Genomic DNA, 24,225 nt, shown 5'->3' on the forward strand with positions numbered 1-24,225 from the left:
TGCGTGAGGCTGCCGAGCTGCAGAGCCGCCACCAGGTTACGGCCGTTGTCACACACGACCATGCCCGGTTGGAGGCTCAGCGGCGCAAGCCAGCTTGCCCACCGCTGTGCTGCCACCCCGCGCGACACTGACTGGTGGCGACGTGCTGCTGCTGACACATCTTGATTGCGAGACAGAGGTTGCGTAGGAGGAGGAGGAGGAGGGTGGTTTAGTGGAGGAAGCATACACCACCGCAGATACCACCACTGAGCTGGGGCCCGCAATTCTGGGGGTGGGTAGGACATGAGCAGTCCCAGGCTCTGACTCGGTCCCAGCCTCCACTAAATTCACCCAATGTGCCGTCAGGGAGATATAGTGGCCCTGCCCGCCTGTGCTTGTCCACGTGTCCGTTGTTAAGTGGACCTTGCCAGTAACCGCGTTGGTGAGGGCGCGTACAATGTTGCGGGAGACGTGGTCGTGCAGGGCTGGGACGGCACATCGGGAAAAGTAGTGGTGACTGGGAACCGAGTAGCGCGGGGCCGCCGCCGCCATCATGTTTTTGAAAGCCTCCGTTTCCACAAGCCTATACGGCAGCATCTCCAGGCTGATCAATTTGGCTATGTGCACGTTTAACGCTTGAGCGTGCGGGTGCGTGGCGGCGTACTTGCGCTCAAACAGTTGCACTAGCGACGGCTGGACGCTGCGCTGAGAGGCATTGCTGGATGGGGCCGAGGACAGCGGAGGTGAGGGTGTGGGTGCAGGCCGGGAGACGGTCGTGCCTGTGGCCTGAGGGGGGGTTGGATCTCAGTGGCAGGTTGGGGCACAGGGGGAGAGGCAGTGGTGCAAACCGGAGGCGGTGAACGGCCTTCGTCCCACCTTGTGGGGTGCTTGGCCATCATATGCCTGCGCATGCTGGTGGTGGTGGCTCCCCGGCTGATCTTGGCGCGACAAACCTTGCACACCACAGTTCGTCGGTCGTCTGCACTCTCAGTGAAAAACTGCCACACCTTTGAGCACCTCGGCCTCTGCAGGGTGGCATGGCGCGGGGGGGCGCTTTGGGAAACAGTTGGTGCATTATTCGGTCTGGCCCTGCCTCTACCCCTGGCCACCGCACTGCCTCTGCCAACCTGCCCTTCCTCTGTGCGCTCCTCCCTCGGACTTACTGCTCTTACTACTACCTTACTACTACCTCACTGATAGACAACTGTTTCTCATCGTCATCGTCCTCCTCACCCACTGAAAGCTCTTGAGACAGTTGCCGGAAGTCCCCAGCCTCATCCCCCGGACCCCGGGGAACTTTCCAAAGGTTGGGCATCGGTCACGATAAACTCCTCTGGTGGGAGAGGAACCATTGCTGCCCAATCTCGGCAGGGGCCCGAGAACAGTTCCTGGGAGTCTGCCTGCTCCTCAGAATGTGTCATTTTCATGGAGTGAGGAGGCTGGGAGGAAGGAGGAGCAGCAGCCAGAGGATTCAGAGTTGCAGCAGGGGACGGCGTAGAACTCTGAGTGGTCGATAGATTGCTGGATGCACTTTCTGCCATCCACGACAGAACCTGCTCACACTGCTCATTTTCTAATAATGGTCTACCGCGCGGACCCATTAATTGTGAGATAATCTGGGGACCCCAGAAACTTGCCTCTCTCCTAATCCCGCAGCAGTCGGCTGCGATACACCTGGACCAGGAGCTCAGCCTGTGCCCACACCCTGACTTGGGCCTCCCCGTCCTCGCCCCCGTCCACGTCCTCTAGGCCTACCCCTACCCCTCAGCATGGTGTATTACGAGATTAGCAGGAAAAAAACGCTGTAATTAAATGTGCCGCTTATTGGCCTGTGGTTGGAGGCTGACTTCGTGTACGTAACGCACTGCAGAGACAGGCAACAATTATGCGCAAGGCTGGGTATTAATTCACCAACTACTACCCCCAGCAGAGACGCAGTAAACTGAAGGCAGTGACAGGCAGGCCTAATATTGTATTTTTTTGAAGTTTTTAGGAACAACCACACTGCCTGTGATATACACTGTATTTCGATTTCCCTGTTGGAGGCTGACTTCGCGTACGTAACGCACTGCAGAGGCAGGCAACAATTATGCACAAGGCTGGGTATTAATTCACCAACTACTACCCCCAGCAGAGACGCAGTAAACTGAAGGCAGTGACAGGCAGGCCAAATATAGTATTTTTTTGAAGTTTTTGGGAACAACCACACTGCCTGTGATATACACTGAATTTCGATTTCCCTGTTGGAGGCTGACTTCGCGTACGTAACGCACTGCAGAGGCAGGCAACAATTATGCGCAAGGCTGGGTATTAATTCAACAACTACTACCCCCAGCAGAGACGCAGTAAACTGAAGGCAGTGACAGGCAGGCCTAATATTGTATTTTTTTGAAGTTTTTGGGAACAACCACACTGCCTGGGATATACACTGTATTTCGATTTCCCTGTTGGAGGCTGACTTCGCGTACGTAACGCACTGCAGAGACAGGCAACAATTATGCGCAAGGCTGGGTATTAATTCAACAACTACTACCCCCAGCAGAGACGCAGTAAACTGAAGGCAGTGACAGGCAGCCCAAATACAGTATTTTTTTGAAGTTTTTGGGAACAACCACACTGCCTGTGATATACACTGTATTTCGATTTCCCTGTTGGAGGCTGACTTCGCGTACGTAACGCACTGCAGAGGATGGCAACAATTATGCGCAAGGCTGGGTATTAATTCAACAACTACTACCCCCAGCAGAGACGCAGTAAACTGAAGGCAGTGACAGGCAGCCCAAATACAGTATTTTTTTGAAGTTTTTGGGAACAACCACACTGCCTGTGATATACACTGTATTTCGATTTCCCTGTTGGAGGCTGACTTCGCGTACGTAACGCACTGCAGAGGCAGGCAACAATTATGCGCAAGGCTGGGTATTAATTCACCAACTACTACCCCCAGCAGAGACGCAGTAAACTGAAGGCAGTGACAGGCAGGCCTAATATTGTATGTTTTTGAATTTTTTGGGAACAACCACACTGCCTGTGATATACACTGTATTTCGATTTCCCTGTTGGAGGCTGACTTCGCGTACGTAACGCACTGCAGAGGATGGCAACAATTATGCGCAAGGCTGGGTATTAATTCAAAAACTACTACCCCCAGCAGAGACACAGTAAACTGAAGGCAGTGACAGGCAGGCCAATACAGTATTTTTTTGAAGTTTTTGGGAACAACCACACTGCCTGTGATATACACTGTATTTCGATTTCCCTGTTGGAGGCTGACTTCGCGTACGTAACGCACTGCAGAGGCAGGCAACAATTATGCGCAAGGCTGGGTATTAATTCACCAACTACTACCCCCAGCAGAGACGCAGTAAACTGAAGGCAGTGACAGGCAGGCCTAATATTGTATTTTTTTGAAGTTTTTGGGAACAACCACACTGCCTGTGATATACACTGTATTTCGATTTCCCTGTTGGAGGCTGACTTCGCGTACGTAACGCACTGCAGAGGCAGGCAACAATTATGCGCAAGGCTGGGTATTAATTCAACAACTACTACCCCCAGCAGAGACGCAGTAAACTGAAGGCAGTGACAGGCAGGCCAAATACAGTATTTTTTTGAAGTTTTTGGGAACAACCACACTGCCTGTGATATACACTGTATTTCGATTTCCCTGTTGGAGGCTGACTTCGCGTACGTAATGCACTGCAGAGGCAGGAAACAATTATGCGCAAGGCTGGGTATTAATTCAACAACTACTACCCCCAGCAGGGACGCAGTAAACTGAAGGCAGTGACAGGCAGGCCAAATACAGTATTTTTTTGAACTTTTTGGGAAAAAGCCCACTGCCTATATAGCCAGTATACCTCTTTCCCTTCCTCACCAGGGGGGTGGTATAGGGCTGGAACATCACAGGAGGAAGTTGTTATGCCTTCCCTGTCTTTCTATTGGCCAGAAAAGCGTGCAAATTTCTCAGAGATGAAAGTGAAAGTAACTCGAACACCGCGTAGTCGTCTCGAGTTACGAGCATCTCGAACACCCTAATACTCGAACGAGCATCAAGCTCGGACGAGTATGTTCGCTCATCCCTAGTAAACATGGTTATTTGAATGACTTTGTCCGCGGGCCGATTTTTGGTGCCCAGAGGTGTGATGCAAGTATTTCTGAAATGGTTGCAGTTTTTGGCTCTTCCCAAATCACGGTATCAAGAGTGTATCAAGACTGGTTGAACAATATACAGATATACGACAAAAGATCAGACAGGAGAAGGCCACATGGGGTTGATCCTAGAGGCGAGCGTTAGGTGGCATATCTGATATCTCAGCATGATATGCCACAGTGGACCGACTGAAACAGCCGTGCAACAGCAGAGAAATTGGACAAATTTCCACAATGACCATAAAGCATACTTGGCATTGACGCGGTCTCAATAGCCAAAGACTGACAAGGGTGCCTATGAAGACCCCATGTCATTGCCAACAACGTCTATCATGGGTTCAGGATAGATATTAATGGACCCTGAACACATGGCAGAGGGTTATCTGGAGTGACAAGTCTTATTTCTTGCTGAACCATACGGATGCTCAGGTCTGCATCTGTCATAAAAAGCATGAAGCTGTATCCCATGGGTGTACTGCTTGGAATAAACAGGCTGGTGGTAGCAGTATCAATGAAGTCCTGAGCTAAAATATAATAACTAGCTCCACCAACATATTTTGCCTAACTGAAGGGTATCAATATAAGTGCTAGCTCCTTGAGTCAGATTATCATTACCTGATACAATAGGTCTCTCAGGAACACAGGTAATTTAGGAAGGGTGTAGAAAGTTGCAAGACGCACAAATATGAACCCCATTATTTTGAATGATGTCATATACACGAGCAATGCTTTCCTGCATGGTACAGTGATTCTACGTGGGAATCAAATCGCAGCATGTTCTATCTTGCTGCATGCTCTCGCAGTAGCGCCAGCGCTATTGAAAGCAATGGCAGAAACTCTGTGATCCTTCGCCGAGGCTGTGACAGCCATGGTAGAGGAGTGCTTCTTCCGCGTAGTGATGCGAAGCGGATTTGCCATGGGAAAAACAATACGGAGGCAGGATTCAAGGCCCCGTATCGCGCTCGCCCCTGTGTGAAGTTAGCCTTAGTGTAATAGCCCGGTGTGACCTTGGGGAATTCTTTAATTTTTTGCTCCATAACTCCCATGTATTATCTCGTCCTGTCTTCCTACCACTATCATTTTCTGTCTGGTTTCCATTTAATGACATCTAGGGTACCTAGTAAAGATCCAGATGTGAGGCAGTCCTTGTCAGGGCTGCAGCCTTGCTTTAGGCAGGATCAGTCAGGGTTAGAGTAGGGTGAGATCCCTCTTCTCCCATCCTGCGTCCCTTCCATGTATTCCACCTGACCTACCTTTCCTTCACTTTGTACACTTCCCAGTCTTTCACCTCTTTTAGTCTGAGGGACTGTGAGTTGGTCTCCCTCTTAGGCCTTCTTCACACGAGCACTGTTTTAGTTCATTAGAGGAGAAAAGAAGAACCAGGCAGCATTCATTAAAATCCTCTTCTTTATTGAAACAACATGAGGAAGCAAGCAGCCATTAGAGGCACGCAAAGAAGGCGCTTCTATTAGAACCAATGCTTTCCTATAGAACCGTTCAGATTAAGGAATTTTAGACACGCTAAATACACGCACCTAACAAAGATAGTGCTACGTATGGTTTATGGATCCACTGTGTCTCCCTGCCAAGTGGAATCACCCGGCAGGAAAGACAGCTGACACTAAGGTGAAGACAGAACAGAATGCAGAAAATCGGTGCAATAACGAGAATGCACCTTACCCTAGACTCAGATGAATGAGGTGTCTCTGTCCTAGAGATACTCCTGAAATTGGAGAGGTCCAGGCCACCTTTCCTGACCCTGACTCCTAGACGTCCCTATCTACCTGGTGAGGATAGGAATCCAGGGTCATATGCACTGAGCCACACAGATATGCAGGAGTGAACATAAACTGGAAACTGAAGATAGTATTGAGCAGAGATCACAGATACAGAGGATGGACAGACAAAGAAAACCCAGCAGCAAGCACACAGGAAGCTGGGAACACACCAAGACACAGTGGAAACTAGTTTAGGAGGTACATCAAACTGAATACAGACTAGAGGGCTACACCAGCAGCTTGCATGCAGTCAAACAGGAAATGACAACAACACCAAGCATAGTGGATTGAAGTCTAGAGGGTTTAAATAGGAAGTTGATTACAATTCCCCACAGGCTGTGTAGAGGTGCTAGTCACAGTAACCATGTGAGGGCTGGAAGACACAGAATCAGACTCAGGAGACAGGATGGTCTGCAGGACCTAACAGATAGGAAATGCAAGTGCAAGGTCGCATCTAAGGTCCGTGGTGAGTGAAAAGATAGGACCTGACTAGAGATGAGCGAGCATACTCGTCCGAGCTTGATGCTCGTTCGAGTGTTAGGGTGCTCGAGGTGCTCGTTACTCGAGATAAGCACCACGCGATACTCGTCTCGATTAAATGAGCGCTGACCATTGAATTCAATGAAGTCGGCAATACAGCCGACTCCATTGAAAGCAATGGGCTGCCGGCGAGCACGGGATGAATTTTCGGGAAGGGCTTAAGAATATAAGCCCTTACCTGAAAATCTTCCTAAAATGTGTAAAAATAAAAAAAGCTATGTCAGCATAGAGATCGTTTTCCTCTGCCATAGCTGTAACAGCTGTGGCAGAGAAGAACGATGTTAGCCCATTGAAAGCAATGGGCTGCCGGCGAGCGCGGGAGTGAGACCCCCCCCGCACTGTCAGCATAAAGATCGTTCTCCTCTGCCACAGCTGTAACAGCTATGGCAGAGAAGAACGATGCTAGCCCATTGAATTCAATGGAGCCGGCAATACAGCCGGCTCCATTGAAAGCAATGGGCTGCCGGCGAGTGCGGGATGAATTTTCGGGAAAGGCTTAAAAATATAAGCCCTTACCTGAAATTCATCCAGAAATGTGTAAAAAGTAAAAAAAATTGAGAGCTGCCCCTGATTGGTCCCTGCGCTGAGCCAATCAGAGGCAGCACTCACCCATTCATGAATTCATGAATGGGTGTGAGTGAGAGCTGCCTCTGATTGGTCAGGCTGTGACCAATCAGAGGCAGCTCATTCAGCAGGCGGGGAATTTAAATCCCCGGCTGCTGTATACTACACAGAGCAGTTCAGGAGAACTGCCGTCCAGACGCGGCTGAACTCCGGCTGCAGCGGAAAGGTGAGTAATGGTATTCATTTTATTTTTATTTTTACACATTTTAGGATGATTTTCAGGTAAGGGCTTATATTTTTAAGCCCTTCCCGAAAATTCATCCCGCACTCGCCGGCAGCCCATTGCTTTCAATGGAGCCGGCTGTATTGCCGGCTCCATTGAATTCAATGGGCTAACATCGTTCTTCTCTGCCACAGCTGTTACAGCTTTGGCAGAGGAGAACGATCTTTATGCTGACAGTGCGGGGGGGGAGGGGCACTCTTTCCGCTATTGTGGCTTAATAGTGGGACCTGGGAACTTGAGATGCAGCCCAACATGTAGCCCCTCGCGTGCCCTATCCATTTCTGTGTTGTTCCCATCACTTTCTTGAATTGCCCAGATTTTCACAAATGAAAACCTTAGCGAGCATCGGCGATATACAAAAATGCTCGAGTCGCCCATTGACTTTAATAGGGTTCGTTACTCGAAACGAACCCTCGAGCATCGCGGGAAGTTCGACTCGAGTAACGAGCACTCGAGCATTTTGGTGCTCGCTCATCTCTAGACCTGACCTATCTTTGGTGCGTGCTTTCCATAGACTCCTATGAGAGCTGGATAACGCACTCCCGATCGTGTGAGCAGGCAATTTCACAGCTAATTAAAATAGGTGGAAATCACACGTTCATGTGATCTTCAGTGTAATATAGCCTTGATCTTTTCATGCGCCTATACTGCGCTAAAACAGCGCTCATAGGAACGAGGCCTTAGAGATAGTTCAGACGTAACAGTCACTACATACTGTGACACTGCCCAATCAGTGCTGTGTAGAGACCATTCCTACTGATAACAGTGGGTGTGTGACCAGTTGTCAATATATTCATTCATTTCTTACTTTAGGAAAAGATGTTATTATTTCATAGAGAATACTAGCATCTAATAAAAATAGGCATACCAGAAGAACTGACAGCGCCCTTTTAAATCTTACTGCAGCAAATAAGAAAGGGGAATTGTTTTGCTCTTGTTCTTCCATTTTGCATTTGTAGTGTAATAATAACACAAGAAACTTTGTGTTTCAGGATAACTTTCTCAAAAAACAGTCTTTATTTGTCTGGATTGTAAAATTAACACCATGACCTTCATGAGTCTTTTCCAAGTGTTTTTGTGTGTTTTTTTGCCACATAGTCGTAGGGCTTTTCACACGGGCGTATGCATTTTTGCGTTCTCTCGTCCTCGTAAGCTGCAAGCTTTTTGTAGTGTTGGACGCTGCTAAAGTGCATCCTCCTCCCTTTTTTTCCAGCTCCCATAGGAGTCTATGAGAGCTTCCACCGTATATCAGTCAACAGATAGAACTAGAACTATTTTTTTACCCATTGTATATTCGCCAGCGTGTATTTCGGTTGCGTATGTTCCATTTTTTACGTTGCAACGTATATTCGCCTGTGTGAACGAATGTATTGGAAACCAATGCCTCAGATGGTCGTGTATATCGGTAGGGCATGAAAACGTGCCCGATATACGCTTGCGTGAATAAAGCCTTGTGCTTTTTATCCATTTTTTTCTATGTTGAAATTGAGGGAAAAATGCCTGAAAAACTGCCATACCTGGAGTGTGCTGCATTTTTAAGAGGCAACGGCAAAAAACACTAAAAAAACACAAATCCCACAAAAAATAAGACACAAAAGGGACATTGTAATGCTTTTCATAATTGTCCACCCTATTGACTTACAGCAAATATCTGGCCACAGTATTTTTTTTTTGCTCAAAGTAAACATCAGGAAAAACACCACAAAAATTTAATGTGAAGGCCCTCTACATAATGTTTTTGTTCTTTCAATGCCAACTTTAGGTTAGACAGTATCCTAATTTTTTTAGGCGCCTCTCCCATCCTAAATAATAAATGATACATATTGTACGGATAGGCAGTCTGCCTGTAGTCTGATTGAAGAAGGCAGCAAGACAGCAGCATACACAGCAGAACAGCTCAGAACGGCTTAAATATTGTACCAGAACCAAGATCATAACATAAAAACAGCACCAGAACCAAACTCACCACATAGACACATTACCAGAACCACACTTACTACATAGATACAATGCCAGAACCAAGGTTGTAACATAATTACAGTAGCACAACAAAGCATTTGTGCTGTGGCGGCATAGATGGGCTGACAGTGGTGCATCTGAACTTTAGAGGGGAGAAGACAGAGCCAGGAGGAGTATAATTCATGTAGCTCCACAAGATGCTGCCACACAGAGGAAGAAGATCATCTGGCGAGGTGGACCTGAGAGGCCAGAGGCTGAGCGGTGAGTTGCGGGAGTGAGCAGGGGGGAGCAGGGGGGAGAGAGATCTCCCCCCCCCCCCCAGTTCCTGCCCGCTCTCCCCGTCGCCCCCCGAATCTTTTCGGACAAGCAGATATGTACTCGAAAATGGCAATACTCGCTCGCTCGTACTTTGCATTAGCGAGTACGCTCGCTCATTTCTATTGATGACCTATTCATTGACCTCCAAATTCTCTGATCTCAGTCCTACTTTTATACTTATCTTGCCCATTTTTGCCCTGATGAAAACAGATGCTGAATGCATTGAGCAGCGCTGCTAAATAGTCCACCCATTATAAAATTAGGACACCAGCTTTCAGCGCTCACACCGAGAGAACGACTGGGACATTCCCGGACTCCACGGGTCACCTGCTTAGCTTGTAGGGCTAAAAGTCGGTGACATATTCCCTTTAGGAACTAAACTTATCTGCTGCTTATATGTTGGTAGAATATACCACAGGAAGCCTGCAGAGGTCTACCGGAGGCCATACCTTGACCGCTCAGAGCTGTTCTGGCAGCATGAGGGCAACCTCCAAAGTATTAGGCAGGTGATCCCAATATCATGGCTGATCATTGTATGTTTATTTGCTTTGCTGAGCACGTCATTCTTCAAAAAAAATCATTTTAAAAATGAGAGGATGTAAATGCTTCTAAGTGTCAATGCCAGTAGTGAAGTTACCTTTTTTATTTGAAGATCAGTTTTCTCTTCCATTCATCATATATTGGATGTCACATCTGTATTTGTCCTTAACCGCAGTCGAAAGAAACTTGGACACTTGATTATGTCCGGAAATGTCGGTGGTTGGCAGTTCACAATTACTGCCTTCCTGTGTAGGTAAATAATTACAGGAATAGTGGGTTACAGTTTGTCATCATGCCTACAGATCAGCTTGTGTCTATCTTGGACCTCATCCACACTGTACATGTGCCAGGGTCAGCAACTGTGAACCTAGCCAACTAAATCAATGATTAAATAGGTGTTAAATGTTTAAATATAAAATGGGTTAAATTGTTAGAGCAGACAAACTCTAGTACTTCTTCCAAGTATTCTGCACAGTTAAAAGAATACTATGCAAGTCACACACGTGGGAAATGCTTCATCTCTCCCAATATGCTTTCACAATCCTATTTATCAGACTGAGCCATATGGAAATATGACAACCGGGTCCCTGAAAGAAACACGTGATAGATACAGAACTGCGAAAAAAACACAGCTGGGACAAAGGGGTTAAATCTACTTTTCTTCTACAATTAGTCAGACACTTAGATCCCCTTCATAGGGATCTATTTGCACAAATATTTGTGCATGCAACATTTATGCGAGCAATATGCAGAGAATAGAACCGATGGATGTTGATGGATTAGTTCACGTGCACATATTATTCCTTTGGTCGTACAAGAAAAACACGCATCGTGCTATATTTGCCTGCACATTTGCGTACCCAAAGTCCCCATAGGACTCAATAGGGATGCATGAATGCGTGCAAAATACACGTCAAACACTGCACAAGTGCGCAGGACAAAAAACACATCTGGAACTCATTACACTAAGGGCAGGTTTACATGAGTGTAATTTAATATGCGGTTAAGGTATTAAAAGGTATCATATCTACAAGATTCGAAAGCTTGCTATAACATCATGTATTTTTGTTAGCCATTAAAAGGTATCATATCTACAAAACACAGGGTTAAATTCTTCAAGAGAATTCATGCGTGACTGGGAAGTATGAGACATCTATAGCACAGATAACACTGCTGGCCTGGTGACCCCCTAACACTAATTCAGGGACCATAAAACCCCTTCATATCTTTATCAGGGGACTATTTAAGTATCTATTTCTCTACTCATCCTGTTGTGGTATTGTTTTAAGTGCAAATTAATCACATCCATGTCTGTGCCTTGTCATAAATATGTATGTGCATCGGGATCTAACCCGGCCATGTGCAGATGGCCCTACTTAGGGTTCTTCCTCAGGCATATCGGAATAGACCCTAAGTAGGGCCATCTGCACATGGCCGGGTTAGATCCCGATGCGACCTCGCAGCCCCTTATACTCACCCGTCCGGCGTCTTCTCTCTCTGCACTGCGATGTGCCGGCTGCCACACAGCCGCACATGCACAGTGCAGAGCCGGCACGTCAGTCGTGACATTTCTGTGCGGGCCTCTGCGAGGTTCGCACAGAAATAGGACATGCAGTGATTTGTTTACTGCGTAAGTTTTCACACGTCTGTCTGCATAGGATTGCATTATATAATGCAATCCTATGGCAGCGTGCACGGGCGGAAATTCTGCAGGAAATCCCGCAGAATTTCCGCCCATGTGCAGGAGGCCTAAATACATGCATGCCTCTTCGGATCCATTTCATTATGCCTGAAGAAGAATCCTGAGTAGGTTGGAAAGCTCACTATAACATCATGTATTTTTGTTAACCATTAAAAGGTATCATGTCTACAAGATTACTTGGTTTCTCTTACTGAGAACAATCACATTTTAATACGCGGTGAATGGAGACAATAAAAGTACATTGATTTTCATTGATCCATTCACACTTGCGTGTATATATTGCGTGTAATAAAAAACACAGCATGTTCTATTTTTACCGGGTGTTACAAGCGATAGAGCCCTATTGTTCTCGCGTAAGAAACACTGTACATACACAATTACATTGCGCATGTGTGGCGTTTATACGCAAAGTCGCTAAACAACAAAACGGGAAATTTTTTAAAAAGTAAGACTGCGCATGACAGTGTGCGTGAGATACGCTGTCATGCGCAGTGAAAAATCGCTGCCATACACGGCGATAGGCCGGCTAAAATGCTGCACAGACTCATGTGAGCCCGGCCTAATTAGTGATTTCAATCGGTGCGTCTTTGCATACGCAAATGAGCATGCCTTGCGGGCGCAAAAGTCACAGTAAAAAGAAAAATCTAAAGTTTTTGTGTAGTGCTGACAAGCAATAAGGGGTTAAAACAGTAACTGGTATTGACGAAAATTCTAATAAAAAGACGACTTCACTTATTAAGTGGATTCATAAGTTGTTTTTGTTGTGATTGGCCTGGGAAGAACATGTTGGAGAGATTTGCCTGTTGGGCTTGGTCAGGCTAACATCTGAAAGCAGACGTGTGATCAGAAGGAAGTCTGCAGCCTTCAAACAGTATATTTTGCTAGACTGAGAGTAGGTTGTTACACGGAAATAAATATTATCGCAGACCACAGACTAGACCTTTCCAGCCCTACATCTCGGAGAAATAATCATCTAACTCCAAATAATGCACTACTATGAAAAAAACAAGTATGTTGACTGCTTTGGTGGGCGCTGTGCCAGCGAAAATGTGTGCGATCGTGCTTGATCTAGACATGATGACGATATTACCCTGACCACATAACTGGCATCTGCTAAAGGTTCTGGTAGTCATGGCATGTGTAGGCTTTTTGTCTTCATGATATTAATTAGAACTTAAGAAGAAATATGATTTTGCCAGACAGCTCCTTGAAATGTGTCAAGATAGAATAGCTACACAATGTGCTAATATCACTTCGTCTGATATTGTACACTTGTCAGTTACTTATACTGCATAATATAAGACTCTGATCGCTTGTATCATTGAGCACCATAACTTTTCAAGGGGCAACTTACCTCTGCAAGAGAAACATTCTACCACCAGCTAAAGAAAGCAATGTCCCTCTTGAATCTAGGTATATCTGTATGATTAGTGCACATGTCTGTTGGAGAAAGTTCTGTCTATGGGTTTTGCAGGAAATATGAGAGGCATGGTGGTCTAGTGGTTAGTACTGTTGCCTTGTACCACCACAATCTCAGTTTCAAGGTGTCAATTGCGCTATGACTTCTGCATCCATGATGCATATGCATGTTTTACTCCACCTTGGTAGTCAAGGGTTAATTAATCATTTTACTGTTTAGCTGCTAGGCTGGTTAAGATGATTGATCGCCCAGCTAGCCAGTAGGTAATTTTATTAGTTTGGTTTTGCCATTAGGCTGGCTGAAATAATTGTCAGCTCCGACAGTCAATCAGGTTCTTTCTAGTGCTATTGAGTCCAACTCCTCTGAACAGGTTGCTGGTTATACTGATTGTGTAATGGCCATATACTGTGCCAGAGATTCCTATGTATCAGTGTTAGCGCGCATTCACACGACAGTTTTTATGTTCAGTTTTTTGTGAGCCAAAACCAGGAGTGGGTCCAAAACGCGGAAGACATGCAAATCTTTCCATTACACTTTCTCTCCACTCCTGGTTTTGGCTCACAAAAAAACTGTCATTTGAAAGCGCCCTTAGGAATTGTGTGTCAGTCAGTTTTTGTGCTTTAGGTTTATTAGCTTCAGGGGTTAAGTGTTAGTACAGTGATTGTCAGATAGGCTCTGATTGGTTTCAGTCTCTCATAGTGGGGTCGTTCTTTTTGGAACAGGTGCTCCACTTTAGGGATCAATCCTGTTCGGGTGATTCTGGCATTCTTGTTCTTGTAGTTCTTGGAACCTATTTATATTCAGTTTTACTATTATTAGTCAGTCTGTAAAGAATGGCATTTCCTGTTCCTTGCTGTGCTCCATTTTTGTACCTGAATGTAGTTACTATTGGTTCCATAAACTAGTCATACCAGACATGACATTATAACCAGCAACCTGTGTTCAGAAGAGCTGGACTAAATAGCACTAAAATAAACCTGATTCACTAGCTGAGTTGACAATCATCCTAGCCAGCCCAATAGCAAAACTAAGTTAATAAATTTACTGAATAGCTGGCTGGACTATCAATCATCTCGGCCAGCCCAACAGCTTAATAGAAGAAGGAATAGTTAATCCTTGACTGCCAAGGCTGAGTGAAACATCCATGTGCATCAGGAACCCAGAAGTCATAGTGCAATCAACGCCATGGCATCTAGGTTTTAAGGTGGCCATGCACAATAGAAGTAAGTTGATGGCTGCACAACCATTAAACGAACATTTGTATGGTGATCAACTGTTTCACAGATGCAGCCATCCACATTTTAGGGTCTTTGTACATTTAACAATCTTTTCTAAATGACTAGCACCAATCAATAATTGCCGCTAGTCTGCCTGACCATTACAAAGGCTGATTCAGACTCTTTTATGGGATGAACAATCGTTCCTACAATTATTAGTCCCCATAGAGTTTTACCATTGTCGGCAGCACTTCCTCCATGTGAACAATGATCAGTGGGACATTCAGATCCGGCAATCAAACATCCAGGTGAACTTTTGTGCCCCATAATCGTTTGGTGTAAAAGGCCCTTTAGTCCATTATGTCCCAATAAATTGGATAATACTTATTACATTGGGGGACCCATATCTTTGGACCTAAGGAGAGCAGAGGATTTTTTCTTATTTTATTGCTGGCTTTCTTCTTACCCCATTATCGGGAGACAATGGGCGGCACACCTCTCAGCGACTCTCCAAGTACCCACTAGGATACGGACAAGATCAGAGGATCACCACCCATTATTCAAAGCTACCTTGTACTACACGGTGCAGGTGGGGTATCCATCCAGAGCCCCACCTGGCACCGGGTAAGTCCACTTTTATCTTTGCTGTCCAATTGGATTTGATCCTATTATTGAAGCGCTGTCAGATATATTGTTTGTTTTTTCTTTAGTCCATATTGACTGTCTCAGTCATTCAAACTGGCCATACACATCCAATGACACTGGTTGATGGGCAAAAGCTCTCTCTGGGAATGTTCTATAAGAAAGATCCTGTGTCTGACTATTGGATGAAAATCTCAGTCAAGACAAACTATAACAGCTGGCTGAAACTGTCATTCTTTGTTATATTTCACCCAATGAACCGTCGTTTTGCTTGCAATCGTCCGTTTTTATCAACTTTACTCTAATGCCTATGGGCATCTCAAGGGGGTATTCCGGAGGCTGGACGAACTTTTAAAAATTTCCCTAACATTTTCATTTATTTCTTCTATTCCAAATGTCCACCTAAAAATCATCAAACTGAATTCCAGTATCTTTTACACGCTGTCTTCAGAGTTCCACATTGCTTTTAAAAATAGCTGCCGGGGAGTGCAAAAACCACATCTCCCACAATGCCCCATTGCCATTTGCTGACAAGTGCACATTCATGACTGTACAAACTGTGTTGCCATTACCAAATATGAAGGCACTGAGCATGCCCGACCAGTAATACAGCAGAGCATACTGGTCGTCACCACTGGATAGCAATGGAGAACTAAGTGGGGGGAGGGGAGACCACAGCTAAAGCAAAATATCTGCAGCTTTGTAAAACAAGATTACCAAGTTATTCAATTGCAAGATATCGCCTTATGAAGTATGAGCTTTCACTTTGAATCACCAGAATGCCCCTTTAAGTCTAAACGTAAAAGAAGATCTGCATGTAGTTTGTATGTTCAGGCTTGCACAATGTTTGCTTCCAGAGTTTGCAGAAAGTGTGGTAGAGTGAAAGTTTGTTCTCATGCACATTTGCGCACCAAGTGCCCCATAGATGTCTATGTGCACTCAGTATATTTACCGCACTTGGTCCTTAAGGGGTTAGAGGTGGACATTAGGTTTTGATTAATGTTAAAAGTTGAGACAGGCGTCCCTCTGTTTAGGAACATAATAAAGATCTCACTTGTCTCCCGATGGCTTCTCTTACCTATGGTGTGCTCTTTGTTTACAGGCTGCAGTTAGCCATGTGCTGCTGCAGCCAATGACAGCACTCAGCGATGACTGCTGGGTGCTGTCATTGGCTGCAGCAGCTTGTTGGAGACGGGTCAGGCTGACTGCAAACTGCAAAGATGGTGTCAGCTGGGAGAGCAGAGCCGCCGGTGGTGGACAAATAGGGAGAGGTGAGTATGAGCTCTTTATTATTTTTCCACACTGGGAGACCCCTTTCTAAAAAACTTTTTTGTCTCGGACAACCTCTTTAGCCTTTGGGTTTCTGGTTTCATGTAAATAATGCATTATAACCTAACAAATGAAAAGTCATACAACTTACTAATAATTAACGACCCAATATATTAAATCCAGTGTTTGATATGTTGGTGTTAATGTGCAGAACCGTCGTTAGGAGATGCCGATAATATATAAGGAGGTGCATGCCTCCACCCATTCCTTTGCCAAAATAAAGCTATCTACTCTGGCTACAAGCACAAAAAATGCACTCACACCAAAACTGTGACTGTTTGTTACCAGAATTCTGGCTCAAGTAACATAATAAATTCCCACATTTGTGTTTCCATTCCTTACCATTTTCAATTAGTTTGCTGTCAGTAAATGAAAACACTCTTGTTTACATTCATAGCCTGCCAACCCTGTACGGCTCTTAGCTGAGAAGCAAATATGATTGTATCCAGTCTAGGCAATACTCGGTGACTACAGAGTGCTACACTGTAACAAAATGTCAGAAATTTGTGTTGCAACTGGTCATGTTTTTAGCTCACAGAGCATTGCCTAGACTACTTGTCATGTTTTTAGCTCCCAGAGCATTGTTTAGACTACTTGTCATGCTTTTAGCTCACAGTGCATTGCCTGGATTACTTCTCAATTAATTTGTAGTTATGCGGAGTTAGGATTTTTGAGTACCACACTAATAGAGGGAATAATTGTGTGTCTTTGCTGTTGCAGAGTCAGATGACATTGACCTAGGAAAAAAGATAAGTATTCCTAGAGACATAATGCTGGAGGAACTGTCTCTCCTCAACAACCGAGGAGCAAGACTTTTTAAGATGAGACAGAGAAGATCTGACAAATACACATTTGAAAACTTTCCTTATGAAATGAAGCCACAGATGAATGTAAGTATCCTGAGTGCCGCAGTGAATATGATGTAGCTGGACACATACAGATTGCCTATTACAATGCTATAATATAAGTCGCTCTTTAGTCGCGGAAGCATTGGCACAGTCACTTTTTGTAGTCAGTTTGTGTACATGAAGGCCTCGAATAGTGATCACCCCTGACCTTGTGAAGAAGAGGTTGTATATTAAACTAAACAGTTCTCAATAGATTTCTGGAGAACAAGGGACAAAATTAAGTGGCCTGAATACTACATTTCCTTTAGTAGTAAAGGAAATTGCATAATAGTGTCGTTTTCCAGACACCTGAGTAACAAATGTGTACTGGAAGTTTTTGTATCTGTGCTTCTTAGGAATAAACAGCTCACATGGGATCTTTGGGAACCAGAACAACCATTGAAGTTTTACTAGGAAATCAGAAACGCCACTTCAACACTGGGAATCACTATGGAAACTAAAGGGATCGTCTGAGGATACAGAGAGGCTTCAAGAAGGCTGCTATCTAATTTATAGGGTTAATCCTCTATAAGACTTTAGTTTACCTGGTTTGCTGTGCATATTGTCTTCTTCCCAAGTTCTTTAAAAGTAGTGGCACATAGACTTGCACTACACCAGAGGTTGGTGTATTAACAGTCTTGCCCTTGTAACATCTATACTGGGGCTCCCTTCCCCGAACCATGGTTGTAAAATTGGCATTTAGGAGGTAAGAGATTTCCAGGTGTAGTAAGGAATTATTTTCACAGTAAAGATATGACTGCATATACCAACTAATCAGTACGTTCAAAGCAAATTGTGATTGGCGTTAGCTCTATACCCATTTCCTTCCCATTTCGTTTCTCTATTGAGTGTAACTATATAAACTCTTCTCAGCAGGGTCCTTTCCCGTTTTTGTATAGTCATTTGTTACAAAATGTATAAATATTTGTCTTATGTTTATATTTCCGTTGATTTTACAGCTCTGTAGGATATCTGCAGTATGTTATGTGCCATACACATCTTATAGTGTGTGTTTATATACACTTTGCCTCTCCACATAGACAACAGACATGTTAAATATCTAGTGCAGATATCTCAGTTGCAGAATACATAGTGGGCATATGTCCATATAGTTCGGACTAACTCCCAGTGTTGGGCCCCCTGCACACGGGCGTCAATTCTGCAGTGGGATTTCCCGCAGAATTTCCGCCCCTGGACGCCTGCATAGGATTGCATTGCAAAACGCAATCCTATGCATACAGCCGCGATTTGTCAGCATGAAAACACGAGCGGAAAACAAATCGCTGCATGTTCTATTTCTGTGCGGGTCTCGCAGAGGCCCGCACAGAAATGTCAGTGGTGGCGGGCTGGCTCCGCTCTGCGCATGCGTCGGCAGGCCGGAAGCTGGCGCATAGCAGGAGACGGAAGATTCTGGGAGCGGGGGAGCCGCAGGTCTCTGCAGGGGCACAGGTCCGCATCCCGCTGCGAGAATTCTCACAGCGGGATCCGACCCGATCGTCTGCAGGCGGCCTTAATCTAGCGAAAAGCAAAAACTCCCATGAGATAGAAGGCGATTTTCTACATGTTGGAGTCAGGAAATAATTTTTTTCCCCCTAATCTGGCAATCAGAATAATGTATTAATCAAATAACCCTTCCGAAATAATAAGTGACTTTAACATGTAATATTACTACTAGAGATGAGCGAACGTAGTCGTTTAGGGCGATTTCGCAATCGAGCAGCGCTTTTTTCGAGTAACTGACTACTCGGGCGAAAAGATTTGGGGGGCGCCGGGGGTGAGCGGGGGGTTGCAGAGGTAGGGGGGGGGAGAGAGAGCCCCCCGAATCTTTTTGCCCGAGTAGTCAGTTACTCGAAGAAATCGGTGCTCGATTGCGAAATCGCCCTAAACGAGTACGTTCGCTCATCTCTAATTACTACACTTAAGAAAAACATCCAGGCCCCTCTTGAACTCTTTTATCGAGTTCACCATCACCACATCCTCAACCAGAGAGTTCCATAGTCTTACTGCTCTTACAGTAACAAAAAAACCTCTTCTATGATGTAGAGGGCGCCCCCTTGTTACAGTCACAGTCCTTGATATAAACATATCATGGGAGAGATCCCTGTATTGTCCCCTGATACATTCATATATAGCTATTTTTTCTAAACTAAATAATTCCAATTTTGATAACCTTTCTGGGTATTGTAATCCATCCATTCAATTTATTAACTTGTACCCGCTCAAGCTCTGATATGTCCTTCTAGAGTACCAGTGCCCAAAACTGTGCACAATTTTCCATGTGTGGTCTGACCAGTGACTTGTAAAGAGGAAAAACAATGTTCTCGTCATGTGCCCTTATGTATCTATTGATGCACCCTAATATCCTATTTGCCTTGGCAGCAGCTGCCTGACACTAGTTGTTCCAGTTAACCTTACAGTTAACTAAAATCCCCAAGTCCTTTTCCATGTCAGTGTTACCCAGTGGTTTCCCATTTACTGTGTAATGGTGACATGTATTTCCCTGCCCATGTGCAGAACCTTACATTTATCAGTGTTAAACCACATTTGTCACTTTTTTGCCCAATCCACCAATTAATCCAAATCCATTTGCAACCACTTTCTATCCTCTCTTGTGTTAATTACTTTACATAGTTTTGTATCGTCTGCAAATGTTGATATTTTACTGTGCAATCCTTCTACTAGGGCATTAATAAAAATTTTAAAGGGGAATAGGGCCCAATACTGCCCCCTGTGGTACCCCACTAGTAACAGTGACCCAATCAGAGAATGCACCATTAATAACCACCCTCTGCTTTCTAACACTGACCAGTTACTTACCACTTACACACATTCTTACCCAGACCAAGCATTCTCATTTTATATACCGACCTTTTATGCGGCACAAATCAAGATACACAATATCCAATGACTTTCCCCAGGCCATTCCAGAACTTACCTCTTTATAAAAGCTGATCAGATTGGTTTAACCGGAGTGACCTTTCATAAACCCATGCTGATATGGAATTATACAGCTATTTTCCTTGAGGTACTCTAGAACAGCATCTCTTTGAAACCTTTCTAAGATTTTACCCACAACAGAAGCAAGACTTACTGGCCTATAGTTTTCAGGTTCACTTTTCGACCCCTTTCTGAATATTGGCACTACATTTGCTATGCGCTATCCAGTGGAACAGACCCCATCACTCTAGAGTCCTTAAATATAAGAAATTACAGTCTGTCTATCAGATTACTTAATTGCTTTAGAACCCGGAAATGTATGCCATTGGGATTGAGCAATTTGCCTATTTTAATCTTTTTAGAGTGGCTCTGCATTTCTTCCTAGGTTAGACTGGTTGAGTTAATGCAGAATTTACTTTATCACTCTGGATTTCATTAGACATTTCATTTTCCCAAGTGGATACACTGGCAAAAAAAACTATTTAGCAGATTTTCCTTCTCCTCATAACCCTTTTCTATTTCTTCCTCATTACTTTTTAAAGGGGCAACACTTTCCATTTTAATCTGTTTGCTATTTATATAGATGAAGATCAGTTTAGGGTTAGTTTTAATCTCTTCTGCAATGAGTCTCTCTGTCTCCACCGTTCCTGCTTTTGTTTGGTTTTTAGATCATTTATTTTTTTCCTTAAAGCTGTTTAATGTTTCTTCACTGAATTCTTGTTTTAGTAGTTTAAATATTTTCTTTGCGTTGTTTATTGCCCCCTTAACATCTTTATTGAGCCACATTGTTTTTCTCCTATTCCTAAATAAGGATGAGCGAGTATACTCGCTAAGGCACTACTCGTCCGAGTAATGTGCTTTAGACGAGTATCTCTCTGCTCGTCCCTAAAGATTCGGGGACCGCTGCAGCTGACAGGTGAGTCGCGGCGGGGAGCAGGGGAGAGCGGGCGGGAGAGAGGGATCTCCCCTCCGTTCCTCCCCGCTCTCCCCTGCAGCTCCCCACTCCGCAGCGGTCACCGAATCTTTAAGGACGAGCAGAGAGATACTCGTCTAAAGCACATTACTTGGACGAGTAGTGCCTTAGCGAGTATACTCACTCATCCTTATTCCTAAACCTTTTATCCTGTAAGGTATGAACTTCTCACAGTAAGTATTTAAGATGCTTTAAAAAATTTCCCATTTATTGTGCGTACTGCTTTTTCTGAAGACATTGTCGCAGTCAATAAAGTAATAGACTTTTGTTGGTTACTATGAAGATTTTATTATTATTTTTTCCTCCATGAGTCACAGCTTTCATTCGACCAGGTCTCTGTTATTCCTGCTATGTCATAGTTTTCCTCAGACATTATTACTTTCAGTTCGTCAACTTTATTGCTCAGACGTCTAGCATTAGTCACCATGCAGTTTAGAGTTTTTCACTTTAAGTGTATCCCTATTAACTGTTCTGCTAGTTCTAACCATACTAAACCCCACCCCACTCCCCAATTTCTATTACTTAGTCCCAAATCTCTCTCTACATTATCTTACCTTCCATCTCTCTGGTTGCCATCCTTCAACAGTCCCTAGTTTAAAGACTGCTTCAACCTTCTAGCCATCTTCTTCCAAAGCACAGCTATACCCTCCCCATCCCTACAGTAGAACTTGTAGCAAACACCGCAGTTGGCCCAGTTCTCTAGGAACCCAAATCCCTGTTTCCTACCCCAACTCTTCAGCCACTTGTTTACCTTCTTAAGCTCCCTTTGCCTTTCTGGCGTGACACATGGTACAGATACTATCTCAGAAAATACTTCTTTCGAAGTCCATGCTCTAAGCTTACATCCTAGTTCCCTGAAATCATTTTTAAAGATTTTCCATCTGCCTCTAAGTTTGTTATTGGTGCCAATGTGTACCATGACCACTGGATCATCTCCAGCCCCTCCCAGTAATCTATGAACCCGATCCATGATGTGTTGAACTCGAGAGCTATGAAGGCAACACACCGTTCGACAATCCCGGTCTCAGTCACTCAAACTAATAATTGAGCCTCCCACCACTAGGGCCTGTCTAGCCTGCCCTGTGCTCCTATTCCCCTTCTTACTGAACCAGACATCCCCCTGGCAGTCAGTGGCTATGTCATGCTGCAGCAGTACTAATCCGGTAATGGCATCCCCCTCATCTGCCAACTTTGCAAACTTGTTGGGTTGTGCCAGTGCAATACTAGCTCCTCTGGATCTCTTCTCTCTATCCCTCTTCTAACTGTCACCCAGCTAGTTGCCTGATTATCCTGCACTCCCATACATCCCCACATCTACCCCAGTGAGTGCCTGTTCAGTGAGCAGCAAACTTCTCTCCAGGTTGCCAATGGATCTCAGTGTTACAAGATGTGCTTTTAGATCCAATACCTGGGCTTCCAAATGCGTAATGTGCTCACATTTTCTATAGCAGTATGCACCCTCACACGGCAGTTCAAGGACTGTAACATCAGACAAGATATACACTGGACAGCATCGCTAATAATGGAGCACATTTTAAATAGGAATGGTACAAATAAAAATCAAATTAACAAGTAATTTAAACAAGTAGACAATAACATTAAATAGATAGAGGTGACCCCGACATTAAAGTCACTTGATTTTAAGTCGCACACACTTAAAACAACCACACTTTACATCAAGCACACGTCACCACACCCCAACAGCCGCTCTGTTGTTTAGTTTAAATAGCTAGCAGCAGCAGTAACTCTTGCAATGAATTTTGCATTTAAGTGCATTGCTTTCTGGGAGTCAGATGTGGCTTTTGTCACTTGGGTCAAGCAGTTAGCCCATTTACTGTCAAAATCTACCAAGAAAGATAATTATCTTCGATATTGAAGAATAACGGCTGTCAGATTGAGTGACTACATAAAAGACAAGTTTTGGAGGACATTTTCCGCACAGCTCAGTTGAAAGGCCCCTTTTAAAGAAGTAACGGTAATTACAGTAATAATGGAAGTCATATAGTAATGGGAATAGCTGTCTTCTGAATGCAAATTAGAATGATGCAGGTTACATCACCGAGATCTGAGTGCTTTACCCCAGACTCATTGATGCTATGCTGTGTATTGTACACTATGTACAAAGTGCCTGAAACATTCATCCAAGAGAGCGACACTGACGGTACACACATATTCAGAGCTGACATTACGTCATTGACTTCCTGCTGTAAGATCTATTAGTCACCATCTGAAAACAGAAGCACATGACTTCACATCACCTACCTTGCTGTTTTATGAGTCTCATTAAGCCTGTACATTGGATACGCTATCATTAACCCTTCTATTGCTCTTAATGTAACATTTCTGGCTTGGCTTGCTTCATATATAGAAGTTTAATGGATGTGTAGATTTTCTTGAGAGATTAGAAAAGGTAAATTAGGCTGATAAATGTTACATTTTGGACAAGATGAATAGTAGTAACAATTTAGATTTCACCGTGGAGTAGGGCAAAACCCTTTTTTTGCATTTAAATCAGTCTTAAAGGGGTATTCCAGTATATCAAGTTATCCCCTAATCTTTGAATAGGGGATAGCTACCTGATTGTTATGCTCTGACTGCTGTGACCCCCAACAATTGCCAAAATGGTGATCCCATTTCCCTCTATGTGACCACCAATGAATGGTGTAGCTCTATTCATTGCCAGTCACATGGGGAGACACGAGAACCCTGTTCTAGCAATCGATGGACAGCACATGGATGTGGAAATCGCTTGTGTGAATAAGCCCTCACTATTTTTTCCCTGTGCAAGCTCTATCTGTGATTTTCAATTCTCTCTGGGTTAGCAGGAAAAGTCTAACTGTTATGTTAGGGCGGCTTCACCGGGGTGTAAGCATTCTTGCATGTGACTCAGCGCAACGTATTTGTGCTATGAGTTTTTTTGCACGCATATCGTCACATTTTACTGTACTTTTTGCACTCGCAGCGCATGTTCATTTGCGTTCAGCAGACAAACACAGGCTGATTTC

At 44.3% G+C, this 24,225-nt stretch overlaps 1 protein-coding gene and 1 long non-coding RNA gene across 4 annotated transcripts in view; one reads left to right on the forward strand and one right to left on the reverse strand.

The window, feature by feature from the left end:
* The window catches only part of MYOZ2 (myozenin 2), a 122,422-nt gene that overhangs the window by 73,127 nt on the left and 25,070 nt on the right, over window positions 1-24,225 (forward strand). For all 3 annotated transcript variants that reach the window (XM_066573888.1, XM_066573890.1, XM_066573889.1), the window contains one exon: window positions 17,144-17,313. In XM_066573888.1, coding sequence (XP_066429985.1) covers window positions 17,144-17,313 — 170 coding nt within the window. The remainder of the gene's footprint in view (window positions 1-17,143; window positions 17,314-24,225) is intronic.
* LOC136572895 (uncharacterized) overlaps window positions 1-24,225 on the reverse strand; it is a 59,821-nt gene that overhangs the window by 9,193 nt on the left and 26,403 nt on the right. The window contains exon 2 of the long non-coding RNA XR_010785826.1: window positions 10,211-10,358. This is a non-coding gene — a long non-coding RNA (uncharacterized lncRNA). The remainder of the gene's footprint in view (window positions 1-10,210; window positions 10,359-24,225) is intronic.

This window comes from Eleutherodactylus coqui, chromosome 7 (genome assembly GCF_035609145.1).
Source record: "Eleutherodactylus coqui strain aEleCoq1 chromosome 7, aEleCoq1.hap1, whole genome shotgun sequence".
Classification (NCBI taxonomy): domain Eukaryota; kingdom Metazoa; phylum Chordata; class Amphibia; order Anura; family Eleutherodactylidae; genus Eleutherodactylus; species Eleutherodactylus coqui.